Here is a 14,611-nt window from a genome sequence, read left to right on the forward strand (position 1 = left end):
GGGCTACTGCCCACCTCGCCCATATCAAAAACCGCCAATGCCCCCGTACTGAAAAATTGATTTAAATTCAGATTGCCTGCTTCTCACATGGATTTTAATAAAAACTTTTTTTACTTTTATTTCTGCTGTTTTTGACTGAAACTGTTGTCTGGTTTAATTACAGGATGCAACTTTCATGTCGTAAGGTTCCTGTAGATCACGGGTGTCAAACATATGGCCTGCCCAGTCATGAAGAGTAAAAATTATGACCCTATACCTCCCTATACCCATCCTTTCGGATCCGCCTGCCATCCCCGCCCCTCTGCCCTTCTGCGGGGCCTTCCCTGATAGCATTCAGCAGATAATAGGCTTTTTTTATTTTGTGCCTTTCTGTTGGGTAAGTGGTGTATTTTTTGCATTTGGCTTTCTATCTATCTATCTATCTATCTATCTATATCCCCAGGCTGTGTCCCACCAAAGTGGAGTAGCCTAGACAGGGCACCCATTCTTACCGCCCTCCTCCTTCAGTGTGTGCGTGCGTGTGTGCGTGTGTGTGTGTGTGTGTGACGGGTCTAAGGCCTGGTCTAAGCCACACCACACTGCACCAGGGTCAGCTGCACAGCCCAGTGTGGGCACCTCCACAGCAGGGCCTCAGCCAAGGCTGGTTTCCCCTTGCCGCTTCATCCCAAGACCAGACCTCTACCACACCCAAACTCTCTCCACCCATTCCTGTCCTGAGCAGCCTCTCTCCCATTCCCATCCCATTCACGGTCTTCCTCTCATTCTCACTCCACTCACATCAGATTCATATACCCTTTTCACCAAACGCTCCCTTTCCATTCTTTCAACATGTCCAAACCATCCCAGTGCCTTTTGCTCTGCTCTATGAGCCAACTCTGGCATCACACCAGTTCTCTCTCGGATAACTTCATTTCTCACTCGATCCATACGCGTCACACCACTCATACTCCTCAAACATCTCATCTCAACTACATTCAGCTTCCTCTTTTCCGCTGCTTTCAGACTCCATGTTTCAGCCCCATATAACGCTGCAGGCACCACCACACCCTCATACAATCTCCTTTTCGCATCCTTTCCCAGCGACCTACATTCAAACACTCTCTTCATTCCCTCCCATATCTTTCATACTTCGTTCATTCTAAACTCTACCTCTCCTCCCATTCCACCATCCACACAGACACACGACCCCAAATACTGAAAACACTCTACCTCTTCCAACAACTCCCCATTTAATGCCACATTCAATCTACGTTCACCCTTTAACCTCGTACACCTCATTACCTTACTCTTTTCCACATTCACTCTCAACTTCCTTCTGTCGCACACCCTTCCAAACTCCTCAACCAGACGAGCCAAGTTCTCTTCTGAGTCAGCCACTAGTGCAGTATCATCTGCAAACAGCAGCTGATTCACACTCCATTCGCTGCTGTCAGTATTCATCATGCTCACACCCGTACCCGACACCCTTTCATTCAACTCTTTTACCAAACCATCCATATACACGTTAAACAACCACGGAGACATCACGCATCCCTGACGCAGACCAACCCTCACAGGAAACCACTCACTCATGCTATTTCCCACTCTCCCACTCTCACACACGCTCTACTGTTTCTATAAAAACTCTTCACACCTTCCAACAATCTACCATCAATACCATACATACTCAACACAACCCACAACAGAGAGGCATTTGGCTTTAAAGTTTGAAAACTTATTTTGAGTTTCAACACCAGTTTTTCAGCTTTTAGTTTCAAGTTTTATTTTGGTTTTCAAAACACTGGGCCCTGATGTGGCAGCACAACCCAGCAGATGCTCATGTTTGTGTTAGAGTTATGTAATTATCATTTGGTTACACGCTACTATCTCCATAATATGATTGTCTCATTTCTATCTTAAAGTGAGAAAACAATGACCTGAAAACTTCTGATTATACAAGAATATGATGTTCCTGTTGTTTCTGATTAAATGACCCACATTCATGTGTGCAACCTTCAGTTTTCAATAAAAAAAGGCTCCATGCACTAGGAAGGCAAACTCCTCTGTGACAGTTCCCGCTGTCACAGACCGATTGTCCTTCTGCAGAAGTCTAGCAAAAATTCTCATCTACTGTGTGGTTCTCTTTATTACGGAAAAAGTCATAACCCTGACAGTTTGGACGTGTACATCAGTAGTGGCACTGATTTAGATCTGTTTTTGGTACCAAAATGTTAGTTTTGTGGGCAATTGAAAAATTAGTGTGATTAGTATACTTTAACTTTAATGAAAAGTTGTAGCTCTAGAAAAATCTCAAAATTTCTTGCAGTGAGAAATGGCCTTGCCTGTAGGCCATTGGTAGGACCTCTTGATATCAGCCAATTCAGTTATGGTCCGGTGGTACATCCCATGCAGGGGTTTGTCCTCCCATGAGGATCTGTCCTCCAGCACTGTATCCTCTGCTCTCCATTGCCTGAGACATTCACTGTCAGTTGGGGCCTTGAGCTTGATGTAATCATGCATCTTGGATGTTTCATCCTGGATAGCGGCTTCTACACTCACTAGTCCTCGGCTTCCTTCTTTGCGGCTAGCATACAGTCTCAGGGTGCTGGATTTGGGATGGAACCCTCCATGCATGGTGAGGAGCTTTCGTGTCTTAACATCCGTGGTCTGTTTTGGGCTGCCAGGCAACGTAGAGCGGCCTCGAGCTCCTGGTTAGCTCTCTCCGCCTGTCCATTGGATTGGGGGTGGTACCCTGAGGTCAAGGTGACCATGGCGCCTAGGGCAGAGCAGAAGGCCTTCCACACCTGGGACACAAATTGGGGTCCCCGGTCTGAGACAATGTCCTTGGGTATACCGTGATGACGAAACACCTTCTGCACCAGGATGTCGTTTTAGTGGCCGTGGGTAGCTTGGGGAGTGGAATGTATTGGGCAGCCTTGGAAAAACGGTCGATGATGGTTAGAATGATGGTGTTACCTTGCGAGGGTGGAAGACCAGTGACGAAGTCCATAGCAAGGTGGGACCATGGATGATTGGGGACAGGCAATGGTTGTAGCAGACCAGCGGGCGGTGAGTTGGAAGATTTGGAGCGGGTACAGATGTTGCAGGCAGAGATGAATTCTCTAACATCGCCCCTGATGAGATTGAGGGTTCTTTGGACGCCACCGTGACAGGATATACGGGAAGCGTGTCCCCGGGCTAAGACGTCTGGACGGAGTGATGATGGGACAAACAAAGTGTGGGCGACAGTGGCTCAGGCGGTTGAGCGGGTCGTCCAATGATCGAAGGGTCGGCAGTTCGATCCCCGCTCCCACCAGCCAAAATGTCGTTGTGTCCTTGGGCAAGACACTTCACCCTCCTTGCCTCCAGTGTGGCTCCACTGGTGTGTGAATGTGTACGAATGTCCCGGTTATGGTCAGAGGGGCCGTAGGTGCGAACTGGCAGCCACGCCTCTGTCAGTCTGCCCCAGGGCAGCTGTGGCTACAACCATAACTTACCATCACCAAGTATGAATGAGGAGTGAATGAATAATGGACAATGTAATCGCTTTGAGCGTCTGGAAAAGCGCAGAAAAATCCAATCAATTATTATTATTATTATTATTATTATTATTATTATTAAAGTGTTTTCAGGAGCAGGATGGTGATGATGGCTCCTCACCTTGAGCTTGAAGAACTCGAGTCTATATGTCCCAGGTGAGATTTCCTATGATGCATGTAGGAGGGATGATGGGAGTAGAGTCCTGGTTGTCACTGGTGCAAAATTTGTGAGAAAGGGCGTCCGGCTTGACGTTTCTACTGCCAGGTCTGGAGGTTATGGTAAAGGAGAACCGGTCAAAAAAGAGGAACCAACGAGCTTGGCGAGAGTTCAATCTTTTCGTAGTACGGAGGTACGCCAAATTTTTATGGTCAATCCACACAATAAAAGGCTGTTCCGCACCTTCAAGCCATTGGCGCCACTCCTCCAAGGCGTGTTTTGTGGCGAACAACTCCCAATTGCCCACATCATAATTTTGTTCAGCAGTCAAAAGATTGCAGGAGAAGAAAGTGCAGCGCTTTAGTTTGCCAGATGAGCTCTCTCTTTGGGAGAGGACTGTCCTAACGGCAGAGTCTGAAGCATCAACTTTGACAATGAATTGCCGATGGGGGTCAGGCTGAATGAAAATGGGAGCCGAGATGAATAATTCTTTAAGCCTGTCAAAAGCAGCTTGGGCCTCAGAGTTCCAAATGAACGGTTTATTAATTGAGGTAAGTTGCGTGAGGGGTGCAGCGATACTACTGTAACTTCTGATAAACTGACGCTAAAAATTTGCAAACCCTAGGAAATGTTGTAATTGTTTCCTGGTATCGGGAGGTTCCCAATTAGAAACGGCAGAGACTTTAGCTGGATCGGGGTGAATATTTCACCCCGATCACCCAGAGTTATTTCCGACGGGATCCCGGAAGCTGGGGGATAAAGGTTCTTGAGTCTTAGTTTGAAGATTTGAATTGGGGAAAGTCTTTTTCTCTTGGCGATTGCGTTCCGCCTGGCGTTCCCCGAATCTGATGTCGGAACGAAGGGCTGCTGAAACAAGCTCTTCGAAGGTTCTAGTCTCTGGTTGAGAACAAAGGTGATCTTTTATGGTCTCATTTAATGACTGAAAGAAAATGCCTTTTAAGGCTATGTCAGGCCAACCTGCCTCCACAGCCAGAATGCAAAAGTCAATTAAATTATCACTTACAGATCTTTTGTGTTGCTTGAGATTCAAGAGTCGCAGAGTGGCCTCCACCTCCTTGCAGGGTTGATCAAAAACGAGTTGGAATTCACCTATAAAACGGTCAAAAGGAACTTGGTATATGAGGTTAGAGGAAAGATCCGCTTGAGCCCACTGTAATGCTTTGTTTCTCAGAGAATTCACTAGTAGGGGTATTTTGCTGTGATCAGCTTGATAATATCTTGGGGCCTGCTGAAAAAATCAGTTGACATTGTAGGAGGAAGCCCCCACATGATTCAACGTCACCATGGAAGGGTTCGGGTTGGAGCCGGAAATTTTCTTGGGTCCAAGCAGCGACAGAAGCGCCCGAGCCACCGGAAGTCGGGGACGGAGCGGTAACTTTAGCGTTAGCTGAGTTTTGTCCGGTTAAGTCCATTAAAGTCTGGGAGATCCCATCGAGACGACGAAAAAGGTCCTGCTGCGCTGTGGCCATCTGGTTAAGGGATTCGGCTTGGCGTCCCAGAGCTAGTCCTTGTTGCGTGACGGCTAGGCAGAGTCCTTCCGGGTCAGCTGGGTCTGGATGTTGGCCAGTTCGTTCTGTCATACGCCATGACAGAACGAACTGGCCAACATTCAGACCCAGCTGGTAGCGTGATAGACTCAGATGCTGGAAGTAAACTCAAACCAGGAAGTCTTTCAGCATATCTATTTCTGTTCCAGATGTGGCGTGAGAGAAAGTTTGTAGCAAAGGTTTGTAGCTTCTTGTAATCTTGCTGCTGAGCTTGGCTTTGGCGTTGAAGTTGGATGTTTGGCGAAGGTGTTCGTGATCGGCTTGGTACTTGGCAGGAATCTTGGGCAGACCGTGGGAAGCGAGACCGGAGCGTAACGTGACAGGATCGTCTTGGCAGGAACAGGATGGATCGAGGAGCTCTTGACGAGGAGGAACCAGGGATACTCGTGGATTGGAACCTGGGAGCGAGCGACAAAGTGAGGTAAGTAAAAGTCAAAACTAGAGAGCTTAACTTAACTTGGTGACCAGACATAAGCACCGTAGAGTGTAACGAACTGGCATTGAGTGCTGGGGTTGGATCTCCTTAAGAAGGCAGGAACGTGATGAGGTGAGTATCGGCAGCTGGTTCCAAAAGCAGAGCAGAGGAGAGAGGGGAGGGGGAGAGTAGGCTGCCAGAGGCACCATGACAATGTGCCCATTTATCTTGGTTGCATTGATGCCAGACGTGAGCTTCCATGGTGTGGAGAGACAGGTAATTAGCCGAGTTTCTTTAGCCAGTAGGCATGTATCATGTCAGGGCCTGGTCTATTACCCTGCCACTGAGCAGGGTAATAGACCAGCTGCCTTTGGGGGAGTCAGTGGTTCCCTTTGTGGTTTTACTCTGCAGACGGTGCTGATGCCTGACTTCCCATCATGCACTGTTAATGTTTTAGGAAAAGCAGTTTAAATGTTTTGTCTCCTCTTCCCCTTGATCTTCAGCTCTGAACAAACAGCAATCAGAGCTTTCCTGTTCCACTGGAGGAAGTGACGCCGTGTCTGATGCTCTTTCAGCACTAAGTACTCAAACACGGCCAGCGCCCTCTTTTCTCCAATGAGGTTTTTGAGTGGCAGGTTCAACACTGTTCTATGATGCTGGGAGACTTTGATGTCTCCACACTGGAGACCACAGACTGCAGAATTCTATGATGGCTTCGGTGAAATTGGTTGGTGAGCAGCTGGATGATGGCGCTGGTGTGAATGGGCGTCACACGCCTTTCATCAGGGGTCTGTGCTCAGAACAGCTGCTGCACTCATCTGATTGGCTATTGTGCTCACAACAAAGCAACATCAGATAAAGTCAGTGTGTCTCTGTGTTCTTCTGAAGAGGGTGGAGCCTATTATCTGCTGAACGCAATCAGCTTCCATCAAAGCTTCTTCTTTCTCCTCAGGTTTGCCACGAAGAGCGACTTTAAAACAAACACTCGTGGTCAAGTTTGTTTTCATGCCCAGGTTCTGGTCCTCCAGGTGATATGTGGTCCCCCGTGAACCTCATGCAAGGAACACATCAGTAGTGAAACACAGAATCTGGTGTTAGCATCCATCTGCTGCCTTCTGGTATCTTCAGGGGAGACCTTGAAGTTTTTTTCCAAACCACAGACAGAAGGACAAACCCTGAACTGGCGACACGACTCAAGGTTAAGAATGAGGAACAGCAGAAACGGATGGAGGAGGAGAGCTAAATAACACTAGAACAAAATATGTGTGTCTGCATGTGTGCTGAAGGTTGGAGATCATTGTACTCCTCAGACATTCATCCTCTATCTCAATAATTACAGATGGGTGTGACCACACTGGGACAATCAAGGTGCCCTTGCACGCCCGTCATCCGTGGCCATTTATGAGCTAGGGTGTGTGTGTGTGTGTGTGTGTGTGTAGTTGGATAGAATATGTTCTGTCCCCATGTCACCCAGACCAGTATGTGTGTGTCTACTTATGGGAACTCAGTCAAACTGAACGGGGGCTGAATGAAAAGTATTTCTATAAATCAGAGGCGTGGTTCCGAACACATTACTGAAAGAAGTGTGTGTTTGTGTGTGTGTGTTGGGGGGGGGGGGGGGGGGGGGGGGGGGGGTCAGGACTGTGGGAGAGAAACAGACAGACATGATTTAAACAGCCATGGCAGACGAATGGAAATCAGAGGGGCGGTTTGAGCGCGTGCAGAAGAGTCATTCAGCAGGAAGTCAGACAAAGAGCAGCAACAGGAGCACTGATCTGCAGATATTCCAACAAGAGCAGGTTTGATCTGATTCTCCTGAACGTCTCAGTTCTGAACCTGTTCTCCGTTTGGGAGCCTCAGTGGACCTTCGGTGAATCTTGGGAAATCATTTCACTAAACAACACAATTGTTGTCTTTTAGTTGTGCAGATTTCTTCATCAAAGGTGTGAAGACAGACTTCTTCTGGAACCAGAACAGCTTCACTGACTCGTGCACAGACGGAGCCAGAACCAGGACAGACTCGGAGCCCTGTCAGGACCAGCCTGCTGGACGTTAAGGTGTTCTCAGGCACCAGCCTGGTCGATGTCTGCCTGCAAACATCCAGTCATACATATATATGTATATATATATATATATATATATATATATATATATATATATATATATATGTGTGTGTGTGTGTGTGTGTGTGTGTGTGTTTGTTTGTTTGGTTAATATTCTATTTTGCGTATTCAGTCCTGTTAGGTGCTTGGGGGTGGGGGGTGGGGCATTATGTGTGCTTTTTAAGTTTTAAAAATTTTAAGTTTTAAAAATGTGTTCATGTCCTTTAAAGAACTTTGTGAATAAAGTTGGATTGGATTTCTTCCCCTCAGGTGCAGGTCTACATGGCGACTGGCATACTGCTGCTGTGCTCGTGGGCCAGCTTGTGCAAAGCGTTTAACCTGGACACATCCTTCCCGCTGATAAAGACGGGCCAGAATGGAAGCCTGTTTGGACTCTCTGTGGCTTTGCACCAGGATGTGAACACCAAGGATTACTTGTGAGTGCACTCCGCTCTTACCTACAGTCCTGGGTGTGTTTCAGCAGGATGCTGGCGTTCTGAAACATAACTTTCAGCTAAAACAGGATCAGTAGAAGCTCAGCTCACCATTGACCATTGTTATTTGTGACGCTCCTGCTTTGCCTCTGGACAGCTGAGGCTTTATCTCTGCAAAGCTAAGCTGCTGTTTTAAGACAGCAGACATTCAAATTTAATATCAGAGAATGGAAATAATCCAAGATTCCTTTTTAGTACAATAGCCAGACTAACCAGCAGTCAGAGCTCAGTAGAACCACATGTTCCTGTTTCTCTCAGCTCTGATGACTTTCTTACATTTTTCAATAGTAAAATCTCAAATATTAGACATAAGTTAAATCAAGTTATTCCTACTATCAGCCCAGAACAGGCTGAAGCGGTAGAAATGGAGGCATCCATAGAAACCTCTGTAACATTGGACTGCTTCACTGCTGTGGATCAAGTAGAAATAACATCAATTATTACGTCCTCCAAATCCTCAACGTGTCTGTTAGACCCAATTCCCACTAGACTTTTTAAAGAACCTTTTCCCTAATTAATGATCCCATATTAACAATGATAAATGCCTCTCTGGAAACGGGTTACGTGCCACAGTCTTTTAAATATGCAGTTGTTAAACCTCTGCTGAAAAAGCCCAGTTTGGATCCTAGCATCTTGGCCAACTATAGACCGATATCAAACCTGCCCTTTATTTCTAAAATCCTAGAAAGAGTTGTAGTTAAGCAGCTTTACTGCCACCTACAGGACAACAGCCACTTTGAAGACTTTCAGTCAGAATCCAGATAGGTTCGTTAGCTTTTGGGGGGGGGATTAGTGGTTGGTGGGGGTCTTCTGGTGGGGCTTGGGGTCCAGCATCTGAAGATCAGGGTTCCCATTAGGTCCTGCATGCTCTGGGTGAGGGACCCTGCATCTGCACCCTGGGGCGTGTCTCTAACCTGGCTCCTCCCCAGCTGCATGGATTTGGGTGGCTGGAGAGCCCTTGTCCTGTCCGAGCGGTTAAAACTCAATAAAGTTCACACCTGTTACAGAAGGAGTTTATGTGAACCCACTCCAAAAAAACAAACAACCCCGACTGTAAAAGAAAAATATACCCATGACAAGAGGCACTCAGCTGCAATCTGCATGTTCATTTGCCGGAGAGGAAATAAAAGAAAAACAAAAGAAGAAAGGAAATGTACTTTCTATGAGTGATGCTTAAAAACACAGAGAGTGAACTACAAATGCATTTCTAAAGAAAAAAGTCAGTCTTTTCAGCACTTTAACGAGACGTGGAGCTGTACATGCAGACACTGCAGCAGCGAGGCGGCTGCCAAGGGATGGTCAACAAAGTGCAACCTCCGTGAAAACATCATTCTGTAAAGTTAAATCTCTCAAAAATGAATAAATGTTTACAGTTATATGAGCTGGTAATTTAGACTTGTCAGCATATTCATGCTACACTTATTATTTTGTGAGAAATTCCATCTTTAACATATTTTAGATTGTTTTTGACATTTTAAGAGATATGTGTCACAATAAAAGTGCTCAATAGTTCTGAAGATACTAAAGCTAATGTCACCCAACTTTCTGTACTGACAAATCATGACCCTTTTGTCATACTACAACAAAGTTTATGTCAGAAAATTCCTTTGTTAGCTTCAGTATCTTTATTGAGCATTTTTGAGCAAATATGATCCATAAAAAATTCTTAAAAAGAAACAAAGGGAATTTATGTCGCAATCACAGATTTGACGTAACTCTAAATAAACACATGAAAATGGGAATTTGTCAGCTCACAGCAGAAGATTTTTATACACAGATGCAGATTTTTGGTCGTCCATTTAGACACATTTTTACCTTCATAGCTTCCGCCTCTGGCCCTCGTGTTGCTTTTAATGAAACCGTCAGATTCTCATCCGCTCCAGTTCTAATTCAGCTGCCAGGCGCCGGCCGAGGTAGCTCGCTCAACTGCGTAAGATTAACGTAATAAGTACTATAAAAATACGTAAAATAGGCATAAACTGCATAATTCTAAACCGAACAAAAATGTTGGTTCATTTTCTCATTATCTGTCACAGCTAGAAAGAATTTTTGGTTTCCTTGTTGTTGACATTTTTTTACTTAAAATAAATAAATGGTTTGAGGTTCTCCATCTTAGTCAACAAAAGTTTGATTTACAGAAAGACAGAAGATCCAGGGGTTTTATTTGACCAGGATTTATCATTTAAGGCTCACATATCTCAGGCGTGTAGAACCGCCTTTTTTCCCCTGCGGAATATTGCTAAGATCAGAAATATACTTTCTAAGAGTGATGCTGAAAAACTCATCCATGCATTTGTTACGTCTAGGCTGGATTACTGTAACTCCTTGTTAGCAGCGTGTCCTAAGAGTTCCTTAAGAAGTCTCCAGCTTGTTCAGAACGCAGCAGCTAGATTGTTAGCAGGAACTAGCAGAAGAGATCACATCACTCCTGTGTTAGTTTCACTCCATTGGATCCCAGTTGATTCTAGAATCAAGTTCAAGATCCTCCTGTTAACCTATAAGGCCTTACATGGAATGGCCCCGTCCTATATTAAGGACCTCATAGTCCCTTACCATCCAATCAGAACACTTCACTCACTAAATGCAGGACTGCTTGTGGTTCCTAGAATTAGTAAAAGTACGGTTGGAGGTAGAGCGTTTAGCCACTATGTCGGTGCTGGTTTAGAGGGTTGCACCTTCTCCTTCTGCCTCTGACAAGTCACACGACCCACCTTCAGCCAACCACCAGGTAGATGAGCTTTTCTAAGGAATCGCCTCAGAGGACAGACAGCTGCCTGTCTTCACTGTCACCGTGACAACCAGCTCCTCGTGATCTGAAATTGAGATCGGCTTCTTGTTAAACATATACATATGGCAAGGGAGGCAGGAGTCACAGATATTAGGCCCCTCTCAACAGCTTGTCTGGAACTGGCTAAAATCAAATCATGTAATCATACATTCTTTTAAAGGTCTAGATCAGGGGTCGGCAACCAAAAATGTTGAAAGAGCCAAATTGGACGAAAAAAACAAAAAACAAACACGTTTGGAGCCACAAAATATTAAAAGCCCTATTTAAGCCTTATAATGAAGACAACACATGCAATGTGTATCTATATTAGCATACTATCAAAATGACTAAGTTGCTACAAATACATAATGAGCGTTATTATTATTAAACAATTCATTTGATGTTTTCCAGTCAGGTTTTAGACCCCATCATAGCACAGAAACTGCTCTTATCAAGGTAACCAACGACATCCGCCTGAACACTGATGATGGCAAAGTCACTGTCTTAATCCTGCTAGACCTGAGTGCTGCCTTTGATACTGTTGATCATGGGATCCTTTTGCACAGACTCCAAGACTGGGTTGGCATCTCTGGATCTGCCCTAAGTTGGCTCAAGTCTTATCTGGAAGACAGGAAATATTTTGTTGAAATTGGGAGTTGTGTCTCAGACTACATGGCCTTGACTTGTGGTGTGCCCCAGGGATCGATCCTGGGACCCCTTCTGTTCAACCTCTACATGCTGCCACTAGGGCAGTTAATACGCAGTAATAACATATCTTATCACAACTATGCAGATGATACTCAGATCTATGTGTCACTGACAACAGGTGAATATGGGCCGGTGGATTCACTCAGCCACTGCCTCCAACAGATCAGTGCGTGGATGCAGAACAACTTTCTCCAGCTAAACTCAAACAAGACCCAAGTTATTATTTTTGGCCCACAGAAACAAAGAGAAAGTGTCAGCAGCTACCTTCATTCTCTGTCTCTCAAACCCTCAAATCAAGTCAGAAACCTAGGGGTAATCATGGACTCTGACCTGAACTTTAACAGCCATATCAAGTCAGTAACATCAGCGGCATTTTACCATCTGAAAAACATTGCCAAAATCAAAAACATAGTGTCAAAACCAGACCTGGAGATACTTATTCATGCATTTGTCTCCAGTAGGTTAGACTACTGTAACGGCCTGCTCACCGGCCTCTCCAAACGAGGTGTAAAACAGCTTCAGTACATCGAGAATGCTGCTGCTCGAGTCCTGACCAAAACCAGGAAGTATGATCACATTAGTCCTGTGCTCAGGTCTTTGCACTGGCTCCCTGTACCTCAAAGAATAGACTTCAAAGCAGCTCTGCTTGTCTACAAGTCTCTCCATGGCCGAGCACCAAAGTACATCTCTGACATGTTAGTGCCATATGAACCATCTCGTACTCTGAGGACCTCAGGGACCGGCCTCCTGTTGATTCCCAGAGTCAGAACTAAACAAGGGGAATCAGCGTTTCAATATTCTGCAGCTAAAATCTGGAACAGCCTCCCTGAAGTCGTAAGACAGGCCTCTTCTTTGTTCATGTTCAAATCTAGACTTAAAACATTTCTGTTTAGCCGTGTATATGACTGAAAGGTCCTATCTGCACTTTTCTTTCCTTTCCTTCCTTTATTTTTAAATCATTTTTCAAATTTTTTCTTTTCTTTTAAAGTAAATTTTACGTTGATTATTTCAATGATGTATTGTGATTTTAATGCATTTTTCTGTTTTGTGAAGCACCTTGAATTACTTTGTGTACGAATTGTGCTATACAAATAAACTTGCCTTGCCTTGCCTTATTAACGATTAAATGTTTATTTGCCCTGCAGTGCATTCTGGGAGAACGACGAATCACGTGACTGCTCTGTTGAAGTTTAACTTCATTATAATATCAATGAATTATGTTTCATTGCTTTGATAAAATTAAAGAAATTTAATAAAGAAATCTGATTTTTGATGTCATTTTTATTTTGAGGATTCGAACAAAAACCAATAAAATGGAAGGTGCGTGACGACGTTCCCCATGACAGTCAGCTGGAATGACAGAACAGCTTCAAGCATTTGCGGCGCCTGCAGACTTTCATTCAGCTCCTTTAGCTGGCTTGTCAGTCATATCCACCAAAAAGTGCAGCTTTTCGAGCCACAGTATCTTCTAGTTGCGGGTAGTTCAGGTATTTGCTTTTCAGGAATATTTTCACGTGTTTGAAACAGATGATAAAGTGACGCAAAACGTCCCCCCTGGACAGCCATCGGACTGTTGTGTAGTAGGAGATCAAAATATTTCCTTTCAACTTCATCAAGCAATGCACGGAACTGACGGTGGTTCGATTTACATCAGCCACCTGTTTAGCGGTCCGCTAAAAGTAAAAAAAATTAAAATAAAAGAAGCCCTGCTGGTAGAAACGTGCGTCGCCGGCTATGACGCAAATTTTGTTGGCAAAAATGTTGAAATTGTAGTGGCGGTCATGTGCATTTTTGGTCTGTTAGCAGCAGGGGATTGTGGGATGTGGGATGATGATCTAATTAGGGCTCAGCAGGAGCGTTTCTGTTTGCCCACGTTTCTTTTCATGTGGCAGTTTTGTTGTTCCACCTTAGTTCATTCTTCCTCTTATGTTGTTTCTTTATGTTGCACCATGAGTGTGGGAGGGAGAAAGGTTGGTAAGGCCTGTGCAATGTTCAATGTTGTGTGTTCAACGTAAATGGGCTTGATATGTCGGAAAACGCTGCGTTCTCAGCTTCTCTTTTTGCCTTCTCCTCTCTGAGGCTGTTCGGAGTCGTGTGGTGTGTTGGATACGGACATTTCTCCAGCGCAGCCAGTTGATTGACAGCTCAACATTTTTGACAGCTTGGCTCCTGTTTCGTCCACTGCAAGTGACGTACCTGCATGGCGTTACAATAGTTATTCTACACATTCTTACAGCATTGGAAAACGTTAAGAATGATTGTGTCTTGTTTTTCCTCCTACAGAAACCATATTAAAACAAAAAATATATTTCTCTCCCCCATCTTTTTACATTTTCAAACATTTTTGAAAATGCTCCAGGGAGCCACTAGGGCAGCGTTAAAGAGCCGCATGTGGCTCCTGAGCCGCGGGTTGCCGACCCCTGGTCTATATCATGCTTTTCTTGAGCCTTTTATCATAAACAATATCCATACTATATAAATGATAATATATTACCTTTGGGACACTAAAGAACAATTTTTTTAAATGAAATATTAGTTATTTTTCTAGGTCCTTTTCAACCTGGAAGTAACACAATCTATTAGGCTCCGCCTTTCGCTCCTTGTGGGTGCTGCCCATGAAATGCATGAACGGATCAAAATACTGCATTGGGTTTAGGGTTCTGGAGCAGGTACGGCTCTTGGACCCATCTTTCCAGGTGGTCTCAGTTTGGACTGAACTCCAGTTTGCTCTGAGTTTCCTTAGTCTGAATACAATCTGTCCTCGAAGTAGAACAACTAAACCAAAACGGCAACCTTAGCTGGTGGTGACATGGAGTAAACACAGTAGGAATGTAGCAACCAATAAGCCTCGGACAAATGTAAAGCAACGATTGTCATTTTTA

General features: G+C 44.7%; 1 protein-coding gene across 1 annotated transcript in view; it reads left to right on the forward strand.

Annotated features, from left to right (window-relative positions):
- Nucleotides 1–7,332: 7,332 nt before the first annotated feature.
- Nucleotides 7,333–14,611, forward strand: part of LOC144994362 (integrin alpha-3-like) — a 40,566-nt gene continuing 33,287 nt past the window's right edge. Inside the window, exons 1-3 of the mRNA XM_078952060.1 lie at nucleotides 7,333–7,457; nucleotides 7,579–7,715; nucleotides 8,031–8,197. Of these exons, the coding sequence (XP_078808186.1) occupies nucleotides 8,043–8,197 (155 nt within the window). The 5' untranslated portion in view covers nucleotides 7,333–7,457; nucleotides 7,579–7,715; nucleotides 8,031–8,042. The remainder of the gene's footprint in view (nucleotides 7,458–7,578; nucleotides 7,716–8,030; nucleotides 8,198–14,611) is intronic.

This window comes from Oryzias latipes, chromosome 8 (assembly GCF_053564925.1).
Source record: "Oryzias latipes strain Hd-rR chromosome 8, Olatipes_Hd-rR_3.1".
NCBI lineage: Eukaryota > Metazoa > Chordata > Actinopteri > Beloniformes > Adrianichthyidae > Oryzias > Oryzias latipes.